Source organism: Phacochoerus africanus, chromosome 8, assembly GCF_016906955.1.
Source record: "Phacochoerus africanus isolate WHEZ1 chromosome 8, ROS_Pafr_v1, whole genome shotgun sequence".
NCBI classification, from domain to species: domain Eukaryota; kingdom Metazoa; phylum Chordata; class Mammalia; order Artiodactyla; family Suidae; genus Phacochoerus; species Phacochoerus africanus.
In genome coordinates, this window is record NC_062551.1 from 75,075,135 (window position 1) to 75,100,541 (window position 25,407).

Consider the following 25,407-nt stretch of genomic DNA (forward strand, 5'->3'; position numbering starts at 1 on the left):
GGACCAAAGGCAACTAGAAATAAAAGAGTCATAGGAAAATAAACTACAAAAAGAATTTCAGGAGTTCCTGCTGTGGCAGAGTGGGCTAAGGATATGGCATTGTGTCTGTGGTGGCACAAGTTAGATCTCTGGCCTGGCCACAGTGGGCTAAGGATCTGGTATTGCTGCAGCTGCAGCCCAGATTCAATCCCTGGCCCAGGAACTTCCATATGCTGTGGGTGCAGCCAAAATAAAAAAAAAAAAAAAAAAAGAGGGAAAACAAGAATAATGATTACAGTGTAGAAATCTAATAAACACTTATCTCAGCCAAGTGAAAAGGTTAACATTAACAGTGATAAATCATGTTGACAGTATGTACCCTTGATAAGACGTATGAAAAGGGCACTACACCACTATGGTCTTCTTCCCCCAAACCTGTAACTCTAGTCTAACCGTAAGAAAAACATCAGACAAACCATAACTGAATGACAGTCCACAAAACATCTGATAGTAGCCCTCAAAACTGTCAAGATCACCCAACAAGGAAGTATGGGAAACTGTCACAGCCAAGAGGAACCTAAGGAGATATGAAAACTAAATGTAACATATCCTAGATGAGATCCTGGAACAGAAAAAGGCCATTAGAATTTAAAAAAATAAGGAAATCTGAATAAAGTATAGACTTTGGTTAATAATAACATCAATATTGGTCCATTAATTATCATAACTGTACTATTATGATTAAATGTTAGCAATGGGGAAAACTGGTGCGCAAACTCTGTTCTAAAATTTAGAAGACGATTTAAAAAGTTAAAAAAATTGATAATGTGAAATTAGTAAACTATAGAAAGAAACAAAACTACTCACAGCATGGCATAGTAGGAAGAAACACAGACTTTAGAGATAAAATCTTGCGTTTCAATCACTGCTCCATCACTTATTGGCTGTGTGATCTTAGGTAAATTATTAGGTGATTCTCTTAGCTTCAGTTTCCTCATCTGTAAAATGGGGATAATAGTCGTGCCAACCTAGTTGGGTTGGTTTGAAAGTTAGATAGTATGTATGATAAATCTGGGGCCACTAACACCCCACCGCCAAATCCTTCTCCATAAGCATTTCCTCAAAAAGTAGGCTACTCCTGACTAACCAGGGTAACAGGTTACCCTGTTAGTCTACAAAGGAGCAGCTAAGAGCACAGAGGAGCCATTCTTCTTTCTTAACAACAGTTAGGGAGTTCAGTTTGGCATATTACACACCCACCCCATAGACTGTGATAACACAGTGAGGTCATTGTTTCTACAAATAAGAAAGCAAGAAGATTTCACAGGGATCCAGGATTTCCAAATTTAGCTGAGTTTAGAATCAACTGGGATATTTTCTCTTCTTTAAAAATGCAGATCTAGGAGTTCCTGTTGTGGCTCAGTGGAAACGAATCCGACTAGGAGCCATGAGGTTTCGGGTTTGATCCCTGGCCTCGATCAGTGGGTGAAGAATCCGGCGTTGCCATGAGCAGTGGTGTACATTGCAGACGCGGCTCAGATCTGGTGTTGCTGTGGCTGCAGCTGTGGTGTAGGCTGGTGGCTACAGCTCCGATTCATCCCACAGCCTTGGAACCTCCATATGCCAAAGGTGTGGTCCTAAAAAGCAAAAAAAATGAAAAATAAAAAAACCTAAAAAATAAAAATGCAGATCTACCACTCTATACCCAATCCCTTGAGATTAGATGGGTGACTGTAGGCTGAGGAATCTCTATTTTTAATAAACTTCCCAGGTTATCTAACAAAGATGATCTGCTATGTGGTTTTAGGAACAGTGGTCTTATCTTTCCTCTTTATACAGGGAAGGAAATGGAGGCCCAGAGAATGCAGAAGTGATTAATTTCAAAGGCAAGTAGCTCAGGAGTTCCCATCGTGGCTCAGTGGTTGATGGATCCAACTAGGAACCATGAAGTTGCAGGTTCGATCCCTGGCCTTGCTCAGTGGGTTGGGGATCCAGCGTTGCCATGAGCTGTGGTGTAGGTCACAGATGCAGCTCGGATCCTGCATTGCTGTGGCTCTGGAGTAGGCCGGTGGCTGCACCTCTGACTGGACCCCTGGCCTGGGAACCTCCATATGCCACGGGAGCAGCCCTCAAAAGGCAAAAAGACCAAAAAAAGATGCAAGTAGCTCAGTAGTGGCAAGGCCAAAATTAGAACAGGCATCAGGCTTGTATATCTCTGACCTTGAGTATGTTTTTCTACAACAAAGGGCCTAAACCACAAGCCATCACTTGGAACGGCAGGTGTGACAAAAAGGGAAGAAACGGAAAAAAAAATCCTTGTGAGGAGTTCCCAATGTGGTGCAGTGGGTTAAGGATCCAGCATATGTCACAACTGCTGCTCAGATTTGATCCATGGCCTGGGAACTTCTATATGCCAAATAAATAAATAAAATAAAAAATCCTGGGAAAGAAGTCTATGAGGAGAATGTAGTAGGAAGATCAACTGTGCTGCACAACTAGAGTTTACTGAGCTTTAAATTTTCACCTAACATTTACAGATTCCCCAATATTTACAGACTCTCATAACTACGGAAAGTTTTAAAACTGAAATGTGTTCCCCTTTTGTAAATGGGCGTGGGCTGATGTTTAAAAAGTTTTGAAAATTAGAACACTCCAATATAAAGTGTAAAATTTTCCACTTAAAAATTTCTGCCTTAGGAGTTCCATGGTGGCTCAATGGGTTAAGAACCTGACATAGTATCCATGAGAATGTGGGTTGGATCCCTGGCCTTGCTCAGATAAGGTTCTGATCGCCGTAAAAAGAAAAAGAAAAGAAATGAAAAAAAAAATTCTGTCTTGATTTAAAGTAACCAAAAAAGGATGCAATTTATGATATTATATATTAAAGAGATGCCAAAATTAGCCTCAGTTTGAATAAAGGGTATTTTAGAAACAATGATTTAAATAAACATTAGTCTTTTGAAGAACCTGTCCTAAGAACTGCTCATTTCCTTTGGGAACTGAACACAAGCTAAATCAAATGGAACTGACTAAGAATTAAGGTGTGGAGTTCCCGTCGTGGCTCAGTGGTAACAAACCCAACTAGTATCCATGAGGACTCAGGTTCTATCCCTGGCCTTGCTCAGTGGGTTAAGGATCCAGTGCTGCCATGAGCTGTGTTGTAGGTCGCAGATGTGGCTCAGATCTGGCATTGCTGTGGTTCTGGCTGTGGCTGGCATCTACAGCTCCCATTTGAACCCTAGCCTGGGAATTTCCATATGCTGCAGATGTGGCCCTTAAAAAAGTCCCCTCCCCCCAATAAAAAAGAATTAAGGTGTTACCTTAAGTATAATACCAGAAGGTGAAACACTCACCTTAGAACCACCTGGCAAAGACTACACTGTATATAATTGCATATTCATAATCACTGGCCAGGATTTCCAGCAGCTTCTGTTCTGTTCCATCCTTCTTTTATCTGAATGATAAAGCACTCAACAGAGAACTTCCACCAGCTCCCACATCTACCCATCCACCAGCATCTATAAGCATATATTCCTTCTTATTCCTATGAACAAAGGATCGATGTTCCAATCCCTTAACTTGAAATGTAGATTCTGCCTTTGTTATTACTTGAAGACCATGTCCTAACAATTCCTCCTCTCTATCCAAATCGATTCATCCTTCTAGAAAATCATTCCCATCAGCATATAAACATGCTATATCTGCCATCTTAAAAACAAAACAAAACACTTCTCAACTCTACATTCATTTCCACTTAGCACCTCACTTCTCTATTCTCCTTTACAGCAACACTTCAAAAAAAAATTAATGTATTAATGTATTGTTCATACTTACTGTCTGCAACTCCTCTCTTCCTTCCCGTTTCTCTTAAAACCATTCCAAATAGGCTTTCACCCCTACCATTCACTGAAAATATTCTCTCTACTAAATTTAAAGTCAATTCTCAGTCATTACTTGACCTCCTAGCTACCTATGACATGGTTGATTATTTCCTCCTCTCCTGGAAACACATGCAGGTATGTATGGTGGCTTCCAAGACGCTACCTTCTCCTGGGTTTCTTTTACAGCACCTGCTCCCTGTTGTTCTTTTCTAATGTTTTGCTGTTTCCCCCTTTCCTCCCTGATCTCCAAGTGCTGGAGCCTTCCAGACTTAGCCTCCTCTATCTTTGCATACTCCCTTGGTAATCTCCTCCAGTCTCACTGCTATAGATCCATCCATATGACTCTCATTTGGCTATCTAGACAAATGTCTCTAGCCTGCATGTATCCCCTAAATTCTAGACACATAACCTTTTTCTGTCTGGATATCCTAATGTGTATTTCAAACTTAACATATTTCAAAGTGAATTTCTCATTTTGCCTGCACTTTGCAACCCCGGCTACCCACAGTTTAACTCATCTCAGTGAACGGCAACTCTATTCCTTCAAGGACCCAGGCTAAAAATCCTTACAGCCACCCTTGACTTCTCTCTTTCATGCTCCACCTCCAAACTGTGGGCCCTATCCAAGCCATCTAATTTTTTATCTTTCCGCTAACACCCCAGCCGGAATCACCATCATTTCGTGCTTAGATTATTACTACCATTTCTTAACTGATCTCCCTTCTACACCTGCCCTCTTATAGTCTTCTCAGCAACCTAAATGACCAGCCACTTCACCCAAAGAATATGACAAAGTCCTTACAACAGCCAGAAGGCTCTGTGTGTGTGTGTGTGTAGCACCTTCTCCTCCATTATTTGTCCAACTTCTCCTAGTACTCTCTCCTTTGTTAACTCTGGTCTAGTCACACTAGATTCCTCATTATCCCTTGACTGTCCCAAGCACACTCCCACCTCTGAAACCTGCACTGATTATTTTCTCTGCTTGCAAGGTTCTTTGCTTCAATATCCACGTAGTTCACTTCCCGTACCAATCAAGTCTTTGTTCTGATGTCACCTTCTCCACAAGGTCTACCCTAATCACCCTTATTCCTGATCCCCTGTACTACATTATAGTTTTCTGTCAATAGCATTAATCATTTTCTACTATGTACTTCTTTTAAATATGTCTCCTCTCGTTTGAATCTAATCTTCATTAGGAATAGGATTGGCTGTTTTATTCACTCTTGTATCTCTGCAGCATCTAAAACAATACCAAGCAGAGTAGGCAATCCATAAATATTTGCTGCATGAACAAATGAAGGATGAGAGAACTGACTGAACAAAAGGACTGTACTGTCACTTAAGGGAAATCAAGCCTTCTATTTTAAACTCCAAATTCCCCATAACAGCTAATTACTTGATACCATCACTTAAATGCTTAAAGGGATTTAAAAAACAAAAACAAAACTCTTATAAACATTTATTCTCATTTCAGTAAATGGCCCCACTATCTACCTAAGTGTACAAACCTGAAACATAAGTTAGCCTTGGTTGACCTTCTCACCCATCCATATCCAATCCACCAAGAAGTCTCATCAATTTTAACATAAAAATTCAGCTTAAGTTCATTCACTTCTCTTCATCTCCACTGCTAGGACCCTAGTCCAAGCCATCAGTGTTGTACCTGTACTACTTTTTTTTTTTTTTTTGGCCGCCCCACAGCATACGGAGTTCCAGGGCCAGGCCGCAGTTGTGACCTATGCCACAGTTTTAGCGTCTTTGGATCCTTAACCCACAGTGCTGGGCCAGGGATCAAATCTGCATCCCAGCACTCCAGAGATGGCACCAATTCCATTGTGCCACAGAGGGGACTCCTCACCTGTACTACTTTGATAAGTTCCGCAGGCCAGGGATTGAGCCCATGCCACAGCAGTGTCCCAGGCCACTGCAGTGACAATGTCATATCCTTAACCCACTGCGTCACAAGAGAACTCCCTGTCCTTTTCCTTGCACATGCCATTTTCACTTCCTTCCACTCTTCATCTTCATATCTCAGCAAAGAAGGTTATCTCTGGTCTAAAGTAGCTCTCCTCCTCTGTTATCTCATTCCTTGTTTTCTTCAAAATTGTTTTTGTTTCTTCTCCATTACAATATAATGGGAAGAGAAGGTACTTCACTGGAAATGTCTTGAGAAGTACTGCAGGTCTCTTTCAATTGTAAGAGCTGTCATTCCAACACCACCACTGTGGGGATACCACACACCACCACACCCTCCAGATGCTCCCTTCTTCTATCACTTCAAAAGGAATGCAAATCACGGTTTCACTGGCAACCTGCATCCATTCCAACTGCTATGGAACAAACTGTGTCCTCCCCAAATTCCTATGCTGAGGCCCTAACCTCAGTGTGGTGGCATATGGAGATGGGACCTTTAGGAGATAATTAGGTTTAGGTACCCATAAAAGGAGGAAGAGACACCGTAGAAACTGGCACAATACTGTAAATCAACTATAATTTTAAAAAGGGGTGGGGAGAGATACCAGAACTCACTCTCTGCCATGTGAGGACAAAGCAAGAAGGCAGTTCTGTGACAGCCAGGAAGAGAGCCCCCACCAGGACTCTGATCCTGGACTCTTAGCCTCCACAATTGCGAGAAACAAATTTCTGTTGATGAAGCTATCCGGACTATGGTATTTTCTTACGGCAGCCTGAGCTAAGACCCCAACCAAAAGGAGATGTTCCAATTTCATCTGCAATTTAACCAAATACACACGTAAAAAGATACTTGATACATTAGCATTCTTTATCCAGACTCTCTACTCCCAATCCAAACTGTTCCATTGTTTGTTCAATGTTCTTCTCCAAAAAGCTATCCTTTGAGGACCGAGCACTATTAAGACCATCACTCTAGATACTCATCACTTGCAAATACTTCAACGCTGAAAGAAGACTTCATTTCACATCTGGTACCAAAGGGTAGTAGGTAGCATCCTTCCCTCAGCCACCATCCAACTTACCGCTATACACTAAACTGGGTGAGTCAGGCACACTAAGACATCCTAACAACTGTGTTTTATTCAGAAAGACTCATTGATGTTTCAGTTAAGATGCAATTTTGGTTAGGACTCATGACAGCATATCGCAACATTTCCTCAGGCAATCTTCCCATGGGATTTCTGCCTAAATAAGAATCTCATGGGACTCTTCATTAAACTACTGTTTTGTTTTTAAAGCTCATTTCAAAAAGCATTTTGACATTTCAAAAAGCTTGGTTCCCCCCCTCTAAAACTAGGCTCTAATTGTAGATTAGAGTTATTAAGTAGAAACTAGATTCTCTGAGACATTTTGTTAGAAAATTACTTTCAAACATTCAGGAGCTTATATGTTTTATCAAAGGGAACTCTATGGAGTTCCTGGTGGCCCAGCAGTTAAGGATGTGGCGTTGTCACTGCTGTGGCTTGGTTTGATTCCTGGCCCAGGAACTTTCGTACGCCACAAGCACAGCCAAAAAAAAGGTGGGGGCGGTCTAACATATTTAAAAATTTTTCAGATTCATTGTAGAATCTGAATTACAAAGTCAGTTATTTTCTCTGATACTTCTTACCTTGGATATTTCAAAACACAGTCTTTCAACACAGTAATTTTAAAAAATCCCTTATCTCATAGGGAGAAACAGGGAAAAAAATTAAGCAAAGTAGTTGCCAACAGGCTATGCAGGTCCAGAGATCCAGATATAAAAGAAAGAGCAATACCCAATGCCAAATTACCAAAGGCATAAAGCTTGGTTACAAAACAAAGAATGGCAGTATTCATATTTTGTGACTGGAAATCAAGCTGCTCGGAAATGGGGCCTGGACAAAAAGTACAGTGGCAATAGGCTTAAGCTGAAAAGACCCTCTACATTTTAGGATCTGTGATTCCAAATATTAATCAATATGGCACTGAGTGCAACAGGGGATAAAGTGGTAGAAAAGGAAATGCTTCAAAGTACAAAATTCTGAGGGTTCTAAAACAGTTCTAATCTGGAGTTCTCTTGCGGTGCGTCGGGTTAAGGATCTGTCATTGTCACTTTATCAGCTTGGGTCGATGCTGTTGTGTAGGTTGGATCCCTGGCCTTAGAACTTCCATATGCCATGGGCACAACTCCCTTCCTCCCAAGAGTACTAATCTTCAAAATTTTTTTTAAAGACTAACACTTCTTCATCTTCCAATAATTTTAAAGAACTTCACCTGCACAAAATCCAGCCCTACCTGTGAGTACCCACATCAGTCTGCGCCTCCCTCCTATATCTGCCTATTACAGAGGGAAGGATCAGGAGCCCACAGCTTTGGGGAAGCAAAACATAACTTCTCCTCATAAAAAGATTTTAGGCCCCTTAAAATTCACTGCAGTCATTACAGAAAAGGAAACATAAAACCTATTTAAAAACAGAATCTTCTGGTCCTCCTCCATATTTCTCCCAGAGAGAAACTTGCTCATAGTTACATGGAGAATTGGTGATTTTTGCCAGGAACTGAGAGACACGTATCCTCACTCTTAGTCCAGTGCCCTTTATAATAAACCATGTTGCCTTCCATTTAGGAATCAAAGTAAATCAAGACCTAAATAAATTTAGAATCTGCCCAAGGAATACCCAAGTCTCCTTAGTCCTAGAGTGAATTCCAACCTTGACCAAATGAAGAATGTTTGGGAAAGACTTGCCAACAAATCTAGCTGAATACTTTATTCTCAGTGGACTCTATTTCTCCATCACACCAGCTCCTTCAATCTTATAACTGTGTCTTTTCAAACTGTCCCACCTCGTGAACAGGAAAAAAAACTGTGTGTGTGTTTCTTCCCCAAGAAAGGTTAGGTCAAAAGAGAATATGAATCTGGTTTCTTTCTGCCAGAATTCTGGCATAATGGGACCGTGCAGGAATGTACCTTCTGTGGAATCTTCCCACACTCCTGAGTTGTTAAAAGTAACCAGCAGAGGCATGATCCATACACTCCCCAAATACCTGAGCTGGAAACAACAGAAGACATTCAGAGATCTTAGCCCTGGGACATTAGCACCTGTCAGTCAACTACAGTTCTCACAATATGCTTCTGCTCTTACTTCAATTTCATACCAAAGAGCATATCACACCTGCACAAGTTGTTGAGAAAACAACACAAATGAATTCACACAGTAGTAGAGCAGTTTGGGCAGGGTACCAATATTAATAATAAAGTATAATTTTTAAAAATCCAAAGACCTTATACAAGCATGTTATTCTTAGCATTTACAAGCAGATATGACAAAGGACCCGGAGCCCTGGTAATCTGACCTTGAGACCAATACCAAAAAAGATCAGGTAGAGTTTCCAAACAAAGGGAGTTGCCGAGTAAGATGGCATTTTATCTCTTACCTGAAGCTAAAGGTCGGATCCACTCTTTGCTATTTAGGTCGAGTCTCCAGAGGTCATTGAAGGCAGCATTGCAGCTGCTCTGGGTACAGCCTCCAAACACATACATAGACTGATTAGCATCATAATAGCATGCACCTAGAAAGAAAACAATAAATGAATAACTGATGTCTAATTCTTTTTTTTTTTTTGGCTTTTTTTCAGGGCCGTACTCATGGCATATGGAGGTTCCCAGGCTAGGGTCGAATCAGAGCTTTAAGCCATCACCCTACGCCACATCCAAGCCACCTCTGTGACCTAAACCACAGTTCATGGCAATGCCAGATCCTTAATTCACTGAGCAAGGCCAGGGGCCAAACCCATGTCTTCATGGATACTAGTCAGATTTGTTTCTGTTGAGCCACAGCATGAACTCCCTGATGTCTAATTCTGAAGCCCTTCTAACACCTTAACTATAGCCCGTATCTTCCAAAATCAATTATTTCACACACACACAATCGTTACCAAGTACCAACTTCCTACATCTAGCCTCTTGTCTTCATGTTAGTCAATATCGCATTAACCTTTAAAATAAGGCCCAGAGAAAAGCTATGGAAATGTTATTTCTGAGCACACTAAGCACACTGACAATAATATCATTAAATTAAACAGTATAATTTTAGCAAGAGCACACAAGAATTCAGATTCAGGGTGTTCAAAGAGTGAAGTTTCAGCACAGCTGCATAATTAATTCTAATCTTCATCATTATCCTCTAGGGCTAAGCAAAGATAGTGCTAACAGAGTACTCTGTCCTCTCATCTCTCTCCACCAGTCATCCTCTTGTTGCTTTTGCTTTCAATGACACATGAGGCACAAACCAATACACGAAACTTTATACAAAAGAGAACGAGAGAAAACAATCTTACTCAATGCCATAAAGTAACCACACATACAGAATCCATGTAGCTCCAGGATCTCTGAGGTAGTATGGCCCCAAAACAACTGAGAGGAAAAACATTTAAATAATTAAGCCTCCAGGTGTAAAATCACTAAAGCTGACTGTTGGGTGCTGAATAGAAAACCAATACAGTATGTAACATTTAAAAAGCACCAAGGTCTCTAAGAAGAGGACTTTTATTATTACTTTATTTTTTTTTTGCTTTTTAGGGCCACACTCAAGGCATATGGAGGTTCCCAGGCTAGGGGTCGAATCACAGCTGTAGCTGCTGGCCTAAATCACAGCCATAGCAATGCCAGATCTGAGCCGCGTCCGCGACCTACATCACAGCTCGTGGCAACACTGGATCCTTAACCTACTGAGCGAGGCCAGGGATGGAACCTGCGTCCTCATGGATGCCAGTCAACTTCATTTCCACTGAGCCACGATGGAAACTCCAGAAGAGCCTTTTTAATCAGATGATTATATACATCTCACCAATGGGCACTATTCTGAAAAAGAGTCAATGACTATGAGAGGGGCAATTTCCTTAAAACCAGAAAGACCAGAGCCAGTCTAGACAAGAGGCATGAAAGCTAAGCTCTGCCACCTTGCTTCTCAATGCAAAGTTCATTTAGCCTCTATCCTTTACAAAAGATGAGCATGGCTCCTTATGGTACTGCATTTACTATCTCAGATTTCAGGAAATGGACTGAGCAAAACTTTTCATTCATTTCATGCTACCAGCGGGGGGAAAAAAGACTTCTCAATGTGAAACTAGGCTAGAAGAGTTAAGCGTCACATAAAAGAAAGGAGAAAGGGAAAAGAAATTTAGAGATTCAACCTATTAGTGCATAGTTTCAGTGATCATCCCAGTTTACTTGTAGGTCTAGTTCTGTTCTGCACACCATTGTTTTTATTTTTGTTTTTTGCTTTTTAGGGCTGCACCTGCAGCATACGGAAATTCCCAGGCTAGGTATCGAACTGGAGCTACACCTGCCAGCCTACACTAACTTGGGACTGAGCCTTGTCTGCAACCTATACCACACAGCTCATAGCAATGCCGGATCCTGGACCCACTGAGCAAGGCCAGGGATCGAACCCACATCCTCATGGATACTGGTCAGATTCATTTCCACTGGGCCACAACGAAAACTCCCCAGCACACCACTGTTTTTATAGACCTCTTCTGAACTCTAGTACCATTTATTCAAGTTCAGAAAAAGGGAAATACCATTGCTATGGTTACCTCTGTGATACATACTAGCTCTGGTAATAACCTTCCTTTTTTATTTTTTCCTAACTCAGCCCACTTTATAGTCCTTTAAGGATTCCCTACACTAGGAAAGCCAAGTTAGAAAATTGGATGAGTTAAGATAATAAAAGCAGTATGTTCAGTCACTTATTCGCAAAAAGCTCAGCCAGTGGAAGGAGTAAATCCAAAACATCTGACCTCTGACACTGTGCAGTAATGGATCTGCAGATATTCAAATTAACAAAGAAATTAAAGAAACCAGAGATGTGAAAAATGAAATACCATTTAATCATCAAGCAGCTCACATCTGCAAAATAATTACTCCCAGAACTCAAACATGCTACAATGGGATATGAAGGTTTAAGTGATCTTACACTTTCCAACGACTTTCTTTGCCTTTTTTTGTTTGTTTGTTTATATATGATTTTAATTTTTTCCATGATAGTTGGTTTATAGCTGCCTTTGAAAATGACTTCTAATTCATACCTAAATCAACTTTATTTTTTTTAATTTTTAAAAAAATTTTTGGTCTTTTCTAGGGCCGTACTTGAGGCATATGGAGGTTCCCAGGCTAGGGGTCGAATCGGAGCTGCAGCCGCCAGCCTGAGCCAGAGCCACAGCAATGCGGGATCCGAGCTGCGCCTGCAACCTACACCACAGCTCATGGCAATGCTGGATCCTTAACTCACTGAGTGAGGCCGGGGATCAAACCCGAAACCTCATGGTTCCTAGTCGGGTTCATTAACCACTGCGCCATGATGGGAACTCCCAGCTTTTTTAATTTACATCCCAACAAGAAAGTCTATTAAGAAGTAAAATTCTATTTAATTCCACTGCTCATATTTCAGATTTGGGAAGAACTGCAAACGATAAAGATCAAATTAGAGACATTAGACAAACAAAAAGGATAATTACTGAAGCCACACTTTAATCTCCACTAAAGGAGCTGAGCTTCAGATATCCTGGTCTTCTCACGACTTTTTTGAACTAGCTACTCTAACTGAACCAACTAGTGCCTGGAATAAAAGAACATTCTATTTCTCTCGATAATCCACACCCCCAGAACAGAAATTAGCCATGTCCTCGGGCTTCTGAAATCTTAACTGATGTCCACTGTAACAATGTTTAATGAGACAAATCCATGCTTTCATAACTGAAAGAGTCAGGGACTCATTTACATGCCACTATTCTTCAAAGATCAATTTTGGCAGCTGCTTCCTTCAAGCAGCAAAAGAGCACAGTGCCTTTATTTTTCAGAGGTAGCAAACATTCTTCTTCTCTATTTGGACTGAAAACCCAGCCAGCAGCTGAGCCCCATGAGGTCCTCACCACGTGTATTTTAATCCTATACTAAAATAAGGCAATCGGTATTTTCCTGCTTCTCTTTGAGCAAACAAAGGTTTCTGGAAGAGGAAGGCACAGCCCAAACTCTGTGCAAATCTAAAGGGACTGAAATGACAAGTTTCACACACTGCATTTTCAATGCCCAACAGTCATTACCAACAAAGCTTGGAGAGGAAGGGAGTCCATTTAGGCAGCTATGTTTAGAACTCAGATATAATGGGAATGAGAAAATAGCCATCAATAATACTCTCAAATATTTTAAGCATCTTACTGAACTATGTTTATCTATTTTTATTTAAGACGCCTACATGTTTGTCTGGGTGGGGGTTGGGAACCCAACACGTTCAATGGGCCTTTTAGAAAAAATTAAGAATTTAAGCAAATACCAGCGCTCAAGTGGTTATTTCCTTTTACCAAAGTTCTCCACCCAAACAGAACATTTTTCTTTCACAACATCTAGACCACTGGAATGTGCTATCCAAAATTACAGTTCTTAGTACAATATGACACTCTGCTAAGAAATAACACTGGGTATGTGATTATTCCAATAGCTAGATCTCTTCAGATTTTCTGAAATGTACTTGATTGCTTCATGAACAACTATTACTAGTCACATACCTCAAGTTAAAACCTAATAACCCCGATTCAAAGACAAGTCAAATATTCACAATTACACACACAACAAGCAAAGAATTCTTTAGTATTCTGAATACTTTCCTACCATATTATAATCCTCAGAAGTGCAAAGTCTTCCAGATGTTTCATATTTTCCATGTGTAGTCGCTAAACTAGTATTTGCTGAACTCTAATTTTTTGCACTTTCAGATGTTAAATTCTCTTTTGTTTCCTCCCCTTGTCTCCAGGGAACGGTCTTGTGGTGTAGACCAATGCAGCTGCAGCAGCGGTCTACACCACAGCCATGGTAACACCAGATCCGAGCCACTGAGCAAGGCCAGGGATCGAACTCACATCCTCAGAGACAATGTTGGGTCCTTAAACTGCTGAGCCACAATGAGATCTCCTAAAACATTTTTCAAAATACAATACTAGGAATTCACGAGACGCCCTATATCAATCTGAAAAAGGCATCCTACATTAATCAAGGGTTGCATAATTGGCCATGCACGCACTCACCAAAAAACTGCGAGAACTGGCTTCTATTTACTTCCCCTGCATTTTTTTGTCCCAGACTTTTACATAATAAAGAAATCCTATCGCTCAGATCTTTGTTACACAATTCCACAGAATGTAACAGATTCTTGTTGTGAAAGGTGCACAGATGTCTAAGACGTGGAACCTGGCTGTCCTCAAGTGGACAACAATCTTACGCAGGAGACATCATTATCATCCTATAGTTTTGCAGGTTAAAACCTATTTTTATAAGTATTTCCTCAATTAAATTTCATAGCAACACTGTGACATTAACAGAATTTGTCATACATATTTTTACAGATGAGGAAATTGTGGCTTAGAGAAGCCAAGGAACGTGCTTCCCGAGTCTAAAGTTTTTCCTTTGGGTGCAGCCTCTCTTACATAGATAATTATGGTAAAAGACAGATGGTAATGGGAGTTTCCTAGTGGCCTAGCAGTTAAGGATTAGGGGTTGCCACTGCTGTGGCTCAGGTTCCATCCCGGGCCCAGGAACTTCTTCAGGCCTCAGGTGTGGCCAATAAATAAATAAATAAATAAAGGAGTTCCCGTCGTGGCGCAGTGGTTAACGAATCCGACTAGGAACCATGAGGTTGCGGGTTCGGTCCCTGCCCTTGCTCAGTGGGTTAATGATCCGGAGTTGCTGTGAGCTGTGGTGTAGGTTGCAGATGCGGCTCGGATCCCGCGTTGCTGTGGCTCTGGCATAGGCCGGTGGCTACAGCTCCAATTGGATCCCTAGCCTGGGAACCTCCATATGCCGCGGGAGCGGCCCAAGAAATAGCAACAACAACAACAACAACAAAAAAAGACAAAAAGACAAAAAAAAGTTTAAAAAATAAATAAATAAATAAATAAAGATAGTAATAAACATTAAGAAGGAGGTGAGTATGTTAGGGGAGTATAAGCAGAGGAAGAAAAGAGCTCAGTCTCCATGATGGGGAATTTGAGACTAATGTGAAAGAAGGTGGCTTTTGGCTTTGTCTCTGAAATGGATTTTAGAGGACAGGATATTTTCAGTCAATTAACAAGGGCTGAATAAGTCTAGGGGTGAAAAAAGAATGAAAGGGGAAGGGAGAATAAAATGAGGGCACCCAAGCAAAGCCATTAAGTAGAGAAGTTTGAGGCAAACAAGGACTCTCATGTGGGTAGAGCCTGGCTGTGTAAGGACACAGCAGTGAGTCAGAATGAAAAGATAAGCTGGGCCCTTGAATGCCAGGTGGTGTAGAAACTTGTTCAGGCAGTGCAGTAAGCCTGAGGCTTTTTGGCAGAGGAATGACAAGTCTGGTTTTTGGTTTCAGATTTGCAGTGTTTCCCCACAGGGGCTCCTGTCGTTTTGGGCAGGTCAATTCTTTGTGTGCAAGATCATCCTTGCAGGACACTTAGCAACCTACTGCTAACCTTGCCTACTAACTGCCTGTAGCATTTTCCAGTCAAAACAATACACAATGACCATACAAATTTCCAAATGCCTTAGGAAGTGGCACTGTCCCTGGTTTCAGAGATGGCTGCCAACAGTGTGGAGTCCAGGTTCAGATAAAGAGAGAAGAAAAACAAGACCAGTTAGAAAGATTTAGGAGAGATGGAATGATTCAATCATAGATGTGAGAGCAATGAGGGGAAAGAGTGTAGATATGAGAGACTGCAGAGATAGAACAGAATCAACATGACTTTTGTTGTCAAGGGAGAGGAACTGAGAATGAATCTAAGATTTCAAGCTTGTATAACTGAAAGAATGATAATGCCATTAACTAATTTAGGGAGGAGAGAAAATCTAGGGGAAACTACTGAATTCTACTTTTAGCTAACTAAATACGAAACATCTGTGTACATCTGTGGCAATATGAGCAAAGAACTAGAAATGTCAACCTCAAGCTCAACATAAGATAGGTTTGGAATAAAATAGAGCTCAAGGGAGAAATAGAGTTGGAAGTTGAAGAAGCTAAGGAAAGAAATTAATGGAATTCCTGTTTTCAATCTATTTTGAAAACTGTCCATTCTCTGTAACAATCCTCTTCCCTTGCCAGTTAGAGAGCATGTAGAGACAGATGGAAGGAAACAAAAGACAGAAAAGACACAACAAAAGACAATGAGATATAGAGACACCATTAAAAAAAATTTATGGCAACTTTTCTTGCATTTCAAGTAAAGATATGAAAAAAATTTTTTTTTATTTTTTATTTTTTGTCTTTTGGGGGCCACGCCCATGGCATATGGAGGTTCCTAGGCTAGGGGTCGAATCGGAGCTACTGCTGCCAGCCTACACCAGAGCCACAGCAACACCAGATCCGAGCTGCGTCTGCAACCTACACCACAGCTCATGGCAACGCCGGATCCTTAACCCACTGAGGGAGACCAGGGATTGAACCTGCAACCTCGTGGTTCCTAGTTGGATTTGTTTCCACTGCGTCACGCGGGAACTCCAAGACATGAAAAAAAACTTTAAGCAAGAACAAGAATCAAAACTCACCAACCTCTGAACTTCCGTGAGCTTACAGTACTAATCCCTTCCACTTCCCCCTCAAAAACCTGCCTCTATTGTGTGGTAATACTCTTTTCAAAAGCTAGGTAACTGAAAAATATTTTTGACACAGTGGAATTCGGCAGCAGCTCTGCAGGGCCAGGATGCAGGTTCAATTCCCAGCCTGGCACACTGGGTTAAAGGATCTGGCATTGCTGAAACAGCTGTGTAGGTTGAAACTTTGGCTTGGATCTGATCCCTGTCCTGGGAACTCCATATGCCATGGGGTGGCCAAAAAAGAACAAAAGAATAAAAAAAAGGAAAGGAAAGGAGAGAGGGAGAAAAGAAAGAGAGAGAGAGAGAGAGAAAGAGAGAGGACCTGTTGCTACGATAATTATTCATCCCTATTTGGTATTCTTGTTTCTATTTCACCCAGATTCATTTGATTTCTCTCACTCGGGACTCTAAAACTACTTATTTCAAAACATCATCCTAAAAAAGTCTTCAGTCTTTAGAAACCTTGTCTCTACTTCTTATTCTAATTATCTGTAGGTAACTAAAGTTATCTTTCCCTCAACAATAAATACTGGACCTAACATGGATCCTCTTGTAATTTCATTAAATATTCTCAGCAAGGCTTCACTTACCTTCTATCGCAATAATTATCAAAGTGTGATCTGTGGAGTCCTAAAAACATGTGAGACTCTCCTTCAAAAAAAATTTGGGGGGAGTTCCCGTCATGGCGCAGTGGTTAACGAATCCGACTAGGAACCATGAGGTTGCGGGTTCGGTCCCTGCCCTTGCTCAGTGGGTTAACGATCTGGCGTTGCCGTGAGCTGTGGTATAGGTCGAAGACGTGGCTCGGATCCCGCGTTGCTGTGGCTCTGGCGTAGGCCGGTGGCTACAGCTCCGATTGGACCCCTAGCCTGGGAACCTCCATATGCCGCGGGAGCGGCCCAAAGAAATAGCAAAAAGACAAAAAAAAAAAAAAATTTGGCCATGCTTCCAGCAGGTAGAAGTCACTACAGGGACAACACAGGATCCTTAACCTGCTGCACCACAAGGGAAATCTCAAAATTATTTTTATAATAATAATACTAACAATAAAAGGAAAAAGAAGAAAGTAGTAGTGCTAGTAGTAGTCATCGTCAATGTAATAACTGTTTTTTTCACTGTGCTGACATTTGCACTAATAGTGTAAAAGTGGGAGTTCCCATCGTGGCGCAGTGGTTAACGAATCCGACTAGGAACGATGAGGTTGTGGGTTCGGTCCCTGGCCTTGCTCAGTGGGTTAAGGATCCGGCGTTGCCGTGAGCTGTGGTGTAGCTTGCAGATGCGGCTCGGATCCCGCATTGCTATGTATGGCTCTGGTGTAGGCCAGTGGCTACAGCTCCGATTAGACCCCTAGCCTGGGAACCTCCACATGCCACGGGTGCAGCCCTAGAAAAGGCAAAAAGACAAAAAAAAGAAAAAAAAAACAGTGCAAAAGTGACGCTGGGCATAACTGCTGCAGCCTGTGAGGAATCAAGGTAAGGGCACTTTACCACTCTAGTGATCACTGTGCTTGTCACCACCACACACTCACAATTTAAAACAAACAACTATGCCAGTTCTCGCTTCAAAGATCCCCAAAGGAGTCTCAGAGATGCCCTCTACCCTCAAAGTCCTAGAATCTCACTTTGAGATCTACTGCTCCAAGTTTAGAACAGCACAAGTAAAAACAGCTCGCCGAAGAGTTCCCGTCGTGGCTCAGCGGTTAGCAAACCCAACTGGCATTCATGAGGAAGTGGGTGTGATCCTTGGACTTGCTCAGTGGGTTGAGGATCCGGCGTTGCCGTGAGCTATGGTATAGGTCGCAGACGTGCCTCAGATCCCATGTTGCTGTGGCTGTGGTACAGGCCGGCAGCTAGAGCTCCAAGTCAACCCCTAGCCTGGGACCCTCCACATGCCACAGGTGCGGCCTAAAAAGACAAAAAAACAAACCAACCAACACCCCGCCTCCCCGCCCCACAAAAAAACAGCTCCCCGAGAGAACTGAAAACCCAGCAACCAGTGTGGCCTGATCCTTTGATCTATTCAGAGCCAATTCAGAGATGATGATGAGTTATCCTTACTTACTGAAGTCTCCTCTGGGTGTAACAGTACAGCATATGGTCTGGGGGAGTCAACCTCTAAGAGGTCTCCAATGATCCTCACTTCCTGGTATTTACACTCTTGGTCAACCCCTGTGTGACCCACAGAATAGAGCAGAAAAGATGGCATTCACTCCAGAGACTAAGTTATAAAAGAGATTATGGTTGCCATCCACCTTGGTGCCTGTCTCTGTCTCTCTCTCTCAGATTATTCTTTTTGTGGGAAGCCAGCTGCCAAGTTATGAGCATCTCTATAGAGGGGTCCATGTAGTAAAAACCGAGTCTCCTGTCAACAGTTGCTGAGTGAGCCTGTTAGCAGATTCCCCAAGCCTTTAGGTAACTACACTCTGACTGACAGACTGACTGCAATCGCAGGACAGACCCTGAGCCAGACCTCCCAGCTAAGCCACTCCCAAACTCCTGATCCTCAGGTACTCAGTGAGATAATGTTGTTTTAACTGCTAACTTTGCAGGTAACTTTTATGCAACATGAATAATCAATAAAGCTCCTTCCCTTCAAGAGTTCAAAATATGGCTTAAAAAAAAAAGGATACACAGATAAGCTAACAATGAAAGACAGTGTGAGTTTAGTGCCAAATTAGAATTCCAAACAACATAAGCTAAGAACAGAAAAAATTTTCAGTGGGCTAGAACTTCAGCTGAATTTTCATGGAGAAGCAGGCTTCAGCTAGATGGGGATACTCCAGGGAAGGAGAAACGAGTACAGCAAAGTAACGAAAGAGGAGAGCTCTCGGGAAAAGCTGGAAGATGAAGTGGTTAATTTAGAAGTAAGTCAAAGAAGGTTTTAAATATAAGACTAAGTTTAGCTTTTATCTTATAGGCATTGGACAGATACTGAAGGTTTCTGAGCAAGGAAGTAATAGAACTAAAGCCATAACTCTGAGAACTTTCTAAGAGGCTTGCTCTTCCTCTCAATGAGCTTTCTTTATGCAAAACTATCAATAAATACATGTTCACTGGCCTAAGATATACCACATCTTAGTCTCACTCTGATAGAGGGATATACATCACTAACAATTAAATGGGATCTACAAAAATCAATTAAAACGGAGAGTTAATTCCAGAATAAATAAACTTTACGTCTACCTGCCAGAACATTTCCCTTATAATTTTACTACATAAATTTGCATTTTATAATCAATACCCTTCATGTTCAAAATTTTTGTGTGACCTAGTCAAATTCAGTGTTTGCTGGAGTTCCCATGGAGGCTCAGTGGTAACAAACTCGACTAGCATCCATGAGCACGCGGGTTGGATCCCTGACCTTGCTCAGTAGGTTAAGGATCTGGCATTGCTGTGGCTGTGGCATAGGCTGGCAACTACAGCTCTGATTCAAACCCTAGCCTGAGAACTTTCATGTGCTGTGGGTACATCCCTAAAAAGACAAAAAAACAAAAACCAAAAACCAAAAAACACCCAAAATAAAACGTAGTGTTTGCTGAACATACACTATGTTAATATAAAGAGTTACTGTAAGACTTAGTGCTCATTCTGCCTACTCCCAAAGCAGGCTCTCCTTTCCCTGACATAAGCCTTCCCTTGTTTTCCTCTTACATGCTGCCAGATGTTTAAAAGTCTAAGCATAACATCTTGACCTCTTTGGAGCAGAGATACTAGAAAAATCCAATGAAAAAGCAGAATATAGGAGTTCCCGTTGTGGCGCAGTGGTTAACGAATCCGACTAGGAACCATGAGGTGGCGGGTTCGGTCCCTGGCCTTGCTCAGTGGGTTAAAGGATCCAGCGTTGCCGTGAGCTGTGGTGTAGGTTGCAGACGCGGCTCGGATCCCACGTTGCTGTGGCTGTGGTGTAGGCCGGCGACTACAGCTCCGTTTAGACCCCTAGCCTGGGAACCTCCATATCCCTTGGGAGGGGCCCTAGAAAAGGCAAAAAGACCAAAAAAAAAAAAAAAAAGCAGAATATAAAATTATGCCACAATGCTTATAATTTATTGAGGCTCATCTTCCCTAATTCTGATTATAAAATTAATATAAACCTTCATTTTACATTTTCTTCATTAAAAAGTCAGAGAAAACATAAGCCTCCAAAGTAGTTTTTGGAAACGTGACCATCCTGGAAGCAGGATGAGATCTGCTTTCACAGTAAATACTTACTGTGTGAGAACCGCTGAGTGATTGGGGTTCCAGGATAAGGGTAAGTCCGACTCTCCCACTGAATGTTTCCTTCCTGAACAGCCTTTATGAAACCATGATAACACTGGTGGGCTACACCTAAAGACAGAAATAACAAATACCTCAGCCTGGACTCTTCACTTGCAAATCAAATTACTAAAACTGTATCTATTAATGGATAAACAACAAGGTCCTACTATACACATGGAACTTTATTCAATATACTCTAATAAATCATAATGGAAAATATGAAAAAGATTATCTACAAATGTGCAACTGCATCACTTTTCTGTACAGCAGAAATTAACACAACGGTGGAAACCGACTATACTTCAATAAGTAAATCTTTAAAAAGTGCATCTATTAATTGCCTTATCACTTTTTATAAGACTCTTCAAAGACAGAAAACAGAATCAAAGAATTTCAAAACTAGAAGACCAAATTTCATTTTACCAAGGTTAAGTGATTCGCTCATGGTTACAAAATCAGCTCACACTTTATAACTCTTCTCCCCTTTATGTCATATCATGAGGCAACACATCAAAATAACTGGTGCTATTTACTCCATAGCAAAGGGGCTGGGAGATAATTTAACTTCTTGAGAAAATGTTTGGTAAACAGTCTCTGGAATATAACAGCCATTCAGTAAATATCTATAGTATACTAGTATCCAGAGGTCACGGGTTGGATCCCTGGCCTTGTTCAGTGGGTTAAGGATCTGGCATTGCCATGAGCTGTGGTGTAGGTCACAGAAGCAGCTTGGATGCCATGTTGTGGTTACTGTGGCATAAGCTGGCAGCTACAGCTCCAATTTGACCCTTAGCCTGGGAACTTTCACATGCCACAGATATAGCCCGAAAAAAACAAAATAAATAAACAAACACAGACCATGGCAATCAAGTATTCTCCACCTTAAACAAGGAGATAATAATTAGATGACAGTGGATTATAAAATGAAGAATTTACCAAGGAAAGCAGTTTTTTTTTTAAAGAGTTTTTACTATAATGGTGGATATATATAATTTTATAAATTTGTCCAAACTCACAGAATGTACACCAAGCATGAACCCTAATGGAAACTATAGACTTTGAGTGACAATGATATATCAACACAAAGTCATCAATTTTAAGAAATGTTCCACTCAGGTGAGAGATGTTGAAAATAGGGGAGGGGAGTTCCCATTATGGTTCAGTGGCTAACAAACCCAACTAGTGTCCACGAGGACGCGGGTTTGATCCCTGGCCTCACTCAGTGGGTTAAGGATCTGGCATTGCCATAAGCTGTGGTGTAGGTTACAGATGTGGCTCAGATCCCACATTGCTGTGGCTGCGGTATAGGCCAGCAGCTACAGCTCCAATTCAACCCCTAGCCTGGGAACCTCCATGTGCCTTGGGTTTGGCCCTAAAAAAAAAAAAAAGAAGAAAAAAAAAGAAAATAGGGGAGGCTGTGCATGCGTAGGGGCAGAAGATATACAGGAAACCTACAAACCTATTCAATTTTGCTGGGAACATAAAAATATTCTAAAAAAACAAACTATTAAAAAAACGTTAGGGCTTCATTTTTTTGGAGTAATCTATTTTCCAACACATGAAATTACCTTATCTCAAAGAGAAACATGTTGAATTAAGAGTACAACCAATAATTTACATTTGAAAAAATAACATTTTTGAATTTATGCCGCCTTAGTGGATCCTTAAGTGGGGATCACAGAACATGTTTTCCAGTGATGATCATTATCCCTTTGCGAAATTCTCAGTTAAGAATTGGAATATTAAAAAGACATGGCCGGAGTTCCCATCGTGGCGCAGTGGTTAACAAATGCGACTAGGAACCAAGAGGTTGCGGGTTCGATCCCTGGCCTTGCTCAGTGGGTTAAGGATCCGGTGTTGCCGTGAGCTGTGGTGTAGGTCGCAGACGTGGCTCAGATCCTGCGTTGCTGTGGCTCTGGTGTATGCCGGCGGCTACAGCTCCGATTAGACCCCTAGCCTGGGAACCTCCATATGCCGGAGGAGCAGCCCTAGAAAAGGCAAAAAGACCAAAAAAAAAAAAAAAAGAATGCCAAATAAAACCTAAGAATAAATTCACATATTTGATTAGATCACCACCCCTTCTCTCCCACCTCTATTTTAGAGGTAAACCATCTATTTTCACAGTGCAGGTAGCCAATCTCTTCTGAAGAATCCATTAACTCTGCAAACATAGGCAGGCTATGCATACCGATATTACGAGTGGTGAGCAGATAAGCAAAGGACCCAGCAAACTATTCCAAAACAGCTGGTCCTTACTGGCCCTCCAGGTTGGATTTGGGGCAACTGACAAAGACCCTACTCCTCTTCACAGAACAACTCTGATCTGATGAAAAGATTTTAAGACTGATTCTGGTCTAAAAGTTTTTCTCTCTCCTATTTCTGGATGTCTTGTTCCCACCAGGAAAGAAAAATACTGGTACAACCCTTGCTTTAATCAAAGATATTCAACTGGCTCAGTCATCTTCATTCAAAAATAGGCCCTTTCCACCTAAAATTGAATGAAACCAAACAACTGCTATTAATTAAAAATACAGTACAATGAGAAACCTCAACATTTAACTAAAGTTGATATCTTGATTAGAAAATGGAGGAGGGAAAAGGAGAGAAATTCATTTTAAAAACTAAAAGATACAGGGCCTGTGCTGTTTAGAGATAAAGTCAAGCAGTAAATGCTTTCACTATCCCACATATGCCACAATTAGCTACTTTAAGCTATTCATAATTTGCTATGAGGATTATAGATTATAAAGTAGTCACAATAGGAAGTTCCTGTTGTGGCTCCTTGGGTTAAGAACCTGACTAGTATCTGTGAGTATGCCGGTTCAACCCCTGGCCTTGCTCAGTGGGTTAAGGATCCAGTATTGCTGCAAGCTGAGGCTCAGATCCGATACTGCTGTGGCTATGGTAAGGCTTGCAGCTGTGGCTCCAACTGGATTCCTAGCCTGAGAACTTCCATATGTCACGTGTTCAAAGCTAAAAAATAATAATCATAATAATAAAGTAGTTACAATAGCCCTGACAACAGTAAAAGTTACATGAAAGTTAGCTATTACTGTCAACACATATCCACCCCTATTCTACTCACAATTTTCCAAATCACTCTGAGAATATGCAGAAAAAGAATTCTCAAAGTGGGTTAAATACTATCACATTCAAGCTGTTCATAAAACTAGGCAGGATAAAGAGAAAATGTTCATTGCTTTTTGGCTTTGCCCATAGCAGGCATATGGAAGTTCCCAGGCCAGGAATCGAAACCTCACCAGAGTAGTGACAACACGGGATCCTTAACCTGCTGTGCCATAAGAGAACTCCAATAAATGTACACTGTTAATTGTCTAACACTAAATTTTAGAACCACAATTTTTTTTTCTGCTTTTTGTTTAGGGCCGCACCTGTGGCATACGGAGGTTCCCAGGCTAGGGGCTGAATCAGAGCTGCAGCTGCTGGCCTACACCACAGCCACACCCACTCAGAATCCTAGCTGTGTCAGTGACCTCCACCACAGCTCATGGCAACACCAGACCCCTGACCCACTGAGGGAGGCCAAGGATCAAACCGGCATCATCATGGATACTAGTCGGATTCGTTTTCGCTTCGCCACAACGAGAACTCCCAAACCACAATAAATTTTAAGAGAGAAAAGAGAACATAAAATTGGGAGTCCAAAAATAAATCATTCAAACAAATTTTAAATAAATAAGTAAACCTTTCCACTTTCCACAGTACCTTTAATAAGTCGATACCACTGTTTGCAGACAAGGGCTGCAGTTTTGTGTTCTTGGTAAGGTGAAAGAAAGGACAGTATATACTCCAAAACCTCTTCTGGCAGCTCAGACATGGACCTATTATGTCTAGTCTCCTCAGCCTCCAATACTGGGTGGGGCTCCTCATCTTGCTCCATTGTCCCTTCCAACACAGTTTCTTCTTGGTCCACAGCCATGAAACTGTCATCTTCACTGTCCGAGGAGCTGGCCATGACATTCCACTTGACAGCTACAGTGGGAAAGAAACAAACATCAGTATTCACTGTCTGAAGTTCTGAAATAACTCAGGCACAGGCACATCCAAGTTGTTCACAGGCACATCATTGTTCATGATTTTTTTTTTGGACCATCAATATGAAATCTGTCTTTAGCACTTTCCCACACTAGTTGTGAGCCACCTGAATTTGTCAGGTACCACTTCAATATCAAGCCTATCCCAAATATCTAATAAATCCCTAGAGGCTTCTATGCTATTTTTCTTTTTCTCTCTGCTGAACCAGAATGACAGTCAAATTCTAGTATAACCATAAAATCTCTAACAACTCCTCTAACCCAAGGATTTGACTGGCAGACAGCAAAGGGAATAGTGACAAGTAGCTTCCCTTGGCCAGTAACATGATTCAAGACCTCAAAACCTCAAACTCAGACGGAAAAACTAACTGTAGGTCCTAAGAGAATAAAAAAAATTTTTTTGAGGATGTGGGAATAAGAAATGACAGGGTTTTTTTAGCTTTTACATAAGACAATTCACTTAAGAGGATAATAAGTGTTCCAGTAAGGCTTAACTAGCTGTAATACCAAATGCAAGGCAATATAGGAAACATTATAACAGATCCAAGGAGTAAAAAACTGGAAACAATACAAACACCCATCAACAATAGAACAGATAAACTGTGGTACATTCACATCATGGAATACTATACAGCAAGGAACCATAGACACACACATGGATAAATCTACCAAACATAATACTGGGCAAA

At 41.3% G+C, this 25,407-nt stretch overlaps 1 protein-coding gene across 3 annotated transcripts in view; it reads right to left on the bottom strand.

Annotated features, from left to right (window-relative positions):
• Positions 1-25,407, bottom strand: part of FBXO42 (F-box protein 42) — a 76,517-nt gene that overhangs the window by 20,668 nt on the left and 30,442 nt on the right. Inside the window, exons 2-4 of one of the 3 annotated variants that reach the window (XM_047792065.1) lie at positions 24,390-24,656; positions 20,616-20,732; positions 9,231-9,365 (exon numbers count right to left, since the gene is read on the bottom strand). In XM_047792065.1, coding sequence (XP_047648021.1) covers positions 9,231-9,365; positions 20,616-20,732; positions 24,390-24,639 — 502 coding nt within the window. In that variant the 5' untranslated portion in view covers positions 24,640-24,656. Of the gene's footprint in view, positions 1-455; positions 557-846; positions 1,428-9,230; positions 9,366-20,615; positions 20,733-24,389; positions 24,657-25,407 lie in introns of those variants that run through there. The other 2 variants (XM_047792067.1, XM_047792066.1) reach the window with 2 other exon arrangements.